This window comes from Solanum pennellii, chromosome 6 (assembly GCF_001406875.1).
Source record: "Solanum pennellii chromosome 6, SPENNV200".
Taxonomy (NCBI): domain Eukaryota; kingdom Viridiplantae; phylum Streptophyta; class Magnoliopsida; order Solanales; family Solanaceae; genus Solanum; species Solanum pennellii.
This window is the reverse complement of record NC_028642.1, coordinates 29,802,946-29,807,256: the sequence shown is the minus strand read 5'-3', so window position 1 is coordinate 29,807,256 and position 4,311 is coordinate 29,802,946. Positions and strand designations below refer to the sequence as shown.

The following is a 4,311-nucleotide window of genomic DNA, read 5'->3' as shown; positions in this document are numbered from 1 at the left end:
CAATTTGGTCACTTAAAATTATTGAGTATATGAAATAATTTTGAAATTTTGAGAGGAACACTTTTAGTTTAAGCCTAACTTTCATGTTTTGTAATTTTTTCTTTTACATATAGTAATTTAGAATTGTTCAAGTCCAGTTGAACCCTTTTTTCTCCCGCCTCTAGATTCCTTTGATTATAAAAGAAGAAAAATGTTTCAATTTACATACTTGCTATGAACACTAATGTCTTCAACTTAATTCATTGGTAGAGTAACGCAATATTGATATCAAAAGATATAGCTTATAGCAAAGACGTAATTTTATTTTTTTAACTAAGTCACCAAGCAAGCATCATATTTGATCATGACATCAACTCGGCCACTCTAACTCTTTGTGGGCCTTGCCATAGGCAGAATGTTGGTATTACCAATATATAGCTTTATCAATAACATGATTGTAAGCGTTCAATTGTAACAATATATGTTCTATTTTGTTGTAGGAAAGAGATTTAAAACAAGAGAAATAACATCTTCACTGTACCACAAGAAGTTTTATATCTTGGAAGTTATTCAGAGACATTTAAGGGCTTAAATTTGACACAATAATTCATAGACACACAATATGAACATCATCAGAGACAATTAAGGACTTAAATTTGACACAATAATTCATGGACACACAGCATGAACTTCAACATAATGATAATGGATATTTTACATCATAGTGATCATCGATCCCTCACACATTCCGCAATTTAGGAATAACAAGAAGTGAATCTTTCTTAAACATGGTGACGTCCAATACCTCATCCATGTTAATCTTAGCCGGATCCATTTCATTTGGCAGAATCCAATCGAACTTATGGATCAATGAAGCAACAGCTAACGGAATAAACCTCGAAGCCAAGGGTTCTCCAGCACATATTCTTCTCCCCGAACCAAAAGGAATATACTCAAACTTTTGCCCTTTGTTGTCGAATTTTGAATTGATAAATCTTTCAGGTTTAAAGCTCGAAGGATCGTCCCAAATCTTAGAATCCCTTGCAATTGCCCACATATTAACCAACACTTGAGTGTTTCTGGGAATTCTGTACCCCATCACTTCACATGTTTGCACTGCACGATGAGGGAGCAACAACGGTCCAGGAGGATGCAACCTTAGTGTCTCTTTAAAACAAGCATCCAAGTATGGTAAGCTTGGCAAGTCGGATTCCTTTATAATGCCCTTACTTCCTCCTACTACTTGTGATATTTCATCGCGGAGTTCTTGTAAGGCTTGTGGATTTCTTAGGAGTTCTACTAGCATCCATTCACTCGTAGCAGTCGTAGATTCTGTCCCAGCTGCAAATATTTCCTAAAAGATCAAAGAAATAGAGAACAATTACTAAATTATCATAAAGTCATTTTCCTTAATTGAAAAATAATAATTATTAGTTGAGTGACAGTACCAGAAGCAATGCATTGACATGTTTATCAGTGAAACCATTTTTAACCAAAGCATCTACGAAATCTACAGGATCCAATGAAGGTTGACTGTCTCTTTTTCTTTTGTCCTGAACAATGTCTCCCCAAACAGCACAAATAGTATCAAACATACCGATAAGTTTCTTATACGTCCCCTGCAAATCCGTACATAAAATAGCCAAAACAGGATACAAATCTGATAACTCCAGTATACCACCAGCCTCAGTGAATTTACGTAAGTACTCTGTTAATCCTGCACCAATTCCCTTTCCTTCAAAATCAATTAAATCTACCGAAAGAAGTAAATTACCCAACACATTTAACGCGGTCACAAAAACCACAAACTTTATTTTAATCACTTGTCCCATTTTAGTATCTAAATATTGCATCATTTCCCTGATTTTTATCTCCCTTAAACTCACTTGTGATTCCAATGCTTTGTTAGAAAACAGGGCTCCCCTGTATATAGTTCGAACGTTTTTCCAATTCTCATCACACTCTTCTAAAAAAGCAGTTGATACATTATGAAGTTTCGATCCCTCAACTCGTATGGGATGAGAAACGAAACGACCAGAAAGCAAACGATCATGTGTTTTAAGAACCGCAGCAGCAGCTGCAGGGGATGAGGCTACGACCACCAGACGTGTACCGAACCTTAAGGACATTAAATCAGGAGCATGAGATTGAGCTAGCTTTGCTAGAGAAGCATGAGGACGTTTTCTACCAACATGGAAAAGATTTCCAATAAATGGCCATGAAAATGGACCTGGAGGAAGCGGTAATTTTGTTTTTGATGGATAGAAATATCTCAAAGTGATTACAAAAACGACAGAAAGAAGAATTGGAGTTATTAAGTAATACATCATACACCAGGTTGTTGGTTTAATTTTCTGATAAATCCATTATGTAGCAACGCATATATAAAGGGCAAGACACCCTTGGTCACTTACACTAAACGTTAAGAAAAAAAAACATAACTATAGACTTTAGAAATTTAGGGATTAAAAAATATTTTAGATACTCCTATTTAATGAAAGGTAATTTAATATTTTAATTCTTTTTTCATATGTCATTTTAGTGGGGAACAATGCACAATCATCCCTAGATTTGATATGATAAGATATCAATGTTTTCTTTGTTTGGACATGCAATATAAATATAATTTGGGATTATGATTTGTAATCTCAATTTTATTTTATTTTTTAAAAAAAGTGTCTGATATATCTTTCAACTTTGTCATTTAATGATGATATATGCCTTATTATGAAAGTGGCTCATATATATTCCTATTTATAAACAAATGGCTTACATACACCCTTTTCCTCTAACGGAAATGAAAAAAAAAAATCTTAATCTAATTTTTTATTATTTTTTCTAAAAAATATAATCTCATATGAGTAAATTTAATCCTCGTCAAATAATTTTTTTTTAACTTTTTTTTGTTTCAATGACTAATTTAGAATTAATATTTTGATGATCAAATTTATTTATGTTTCACTAGTATTCTTGTAAAATTTATTGTAGATGACCAAATTTTTTTCTTTGAATTTAAAAATCAAATTACAATATATACAAAAAAGATACTTTAAATTTTTTTTCTTTAAACTAAGGAATGAAAGAAAAAGAATTAAATAAGAATTAAAAAATCAAATAATTATAATAAAAGAAGTCAAAAAATAATTTATGTATGAAAAAAGTTAAAATATACCTTGAACTTTGATAGAAGAATCATATATACCCCTAAAAAAATTTTAAAAATTAAAAGTAAAAATATAAATTTAAGACTATTTTTTTAACTTCCATTAAATGAAGGGTATATGTGAGCTCATTTGTAACGATAGGGGTATATGTGAGCCATTTATATAACGGTAAGGGCATATATGAGTCACTTTCATAAAGAGGAGTAAATCAGCTACAAATGGCAAAGTTGAGGGGTATTATCAGACTCTTTTCCCTTTAAAAAAAACATAATTTAAGATTTCAAATCATGATTTTATTTTTTAAAAAATATATAAAACTAGAAAGTATTTCATATTTAAAAAGGAAAGACTAATTATTAATTAATTTTTTTGTAAAAAGGAATCATACTCGGTAGAAAGAGATTTTCGTACCATGTGAGAGGATTATGTTAAAGAATAATTAGTTAATACTATCACTTACTGGTGAGCTTATATATAATTATGTGTATTTGAAAATTTATAATAACAAACATTTAGTTGTGAGGAAAACTTACATAAATATGTTATATTAAGAAATACTTACATTTGTAGTAATATCGTATTTTTTAGGCATAATATATAAATGTGCCCTTTAACTAGACCTTATTTCACATTTATGTCTTTCAACTTTGGGTATGCACAATTTTGATGGTGAGGACAATTTTTAGCCAAACTATAAACGGGGGACATTTTTGTTACTTTCACATAGATAAAGGGCATTTTGACCCTTTTTCATTTTTAAAAATATTTTTGGGGCGAGTCATGTGACAACGTATCAAAAACGTTTCGGGATGCAAATTGAATGTGTAAATCAATATAACGTAAGTCTAAAAATTCGAGGCGTAAGTACTGAACATAAAAACGTGAATGCTAGACATTAAAGCATACATCTTGGATATTAATTTTTTTTTTGGTTTTTAAACCATTTTTGTTTTAAATTATATTTTTCAATATCGAAAATCAATTTATATTTTATGCTATTATATTTTTTTCTAAGTTATAGTGACTTTTTCTAAAATAAACTCTCATATAAAATGACATTGTCATACATAATTTTTTAGACAATCGTGTTTAAAAATGATAAGATAGAGTTTTCACAACACTATTTTTTTGTCATTACTCTTACGTGTTCTATCCGTCTTCTTCTTTA

General features: G+C 30.3%; 1 protein-coding gene across 1 annotated transcript; it reads right to left on the bottom strand.

Annotated features, from left to right (window-relative positions):
• Positions 1 to 510: 510 nt before the first annotated feature.
• On the bottom strand, positions 511 to 2,392 carry LOC107021535 (probable (S)-N-methylcoclaurine 3'-hydroxylase isozyme 2). Its single transcript, XM_015222214.2, has 2 exons — positions 1,428 to 2,392; positions 511 to 1,333 (listed from the first exon to the last, which is right to left on the bottom strand). Exons 1-2 carry the CDS (start codon positions 2,307 to 2,309, stop codon positions 719 to 721), a joined length of 1,497 nt encoding a protein of 498 aa, XP_015077700.1. The 5' UTR covers positions 2,310 to 2,392; the 3' UTR covers positions 511 to 718.
• Between the last annotated feature and the right edge of the window lie 1,919 nt (positions 2,393 to 4,311).

Bases quoted from the DNA above. Each gene is read 5' to 3' on its own strand.
- LOC107021535 (XM_015222214.2), bottom strand. From the start codon at position 2,309: ATGATGTATTACTTAATAACTCCAATTCTTCTTTCTGTCGTTTTTGTA. The intron at 1,334-1,427 runs GTACTGTCACTC...TTGATCTTTTAG, and splicing joins ATGTCAATGCATTGCTTCTG to GAAATATTTGCAGCTGGGAC.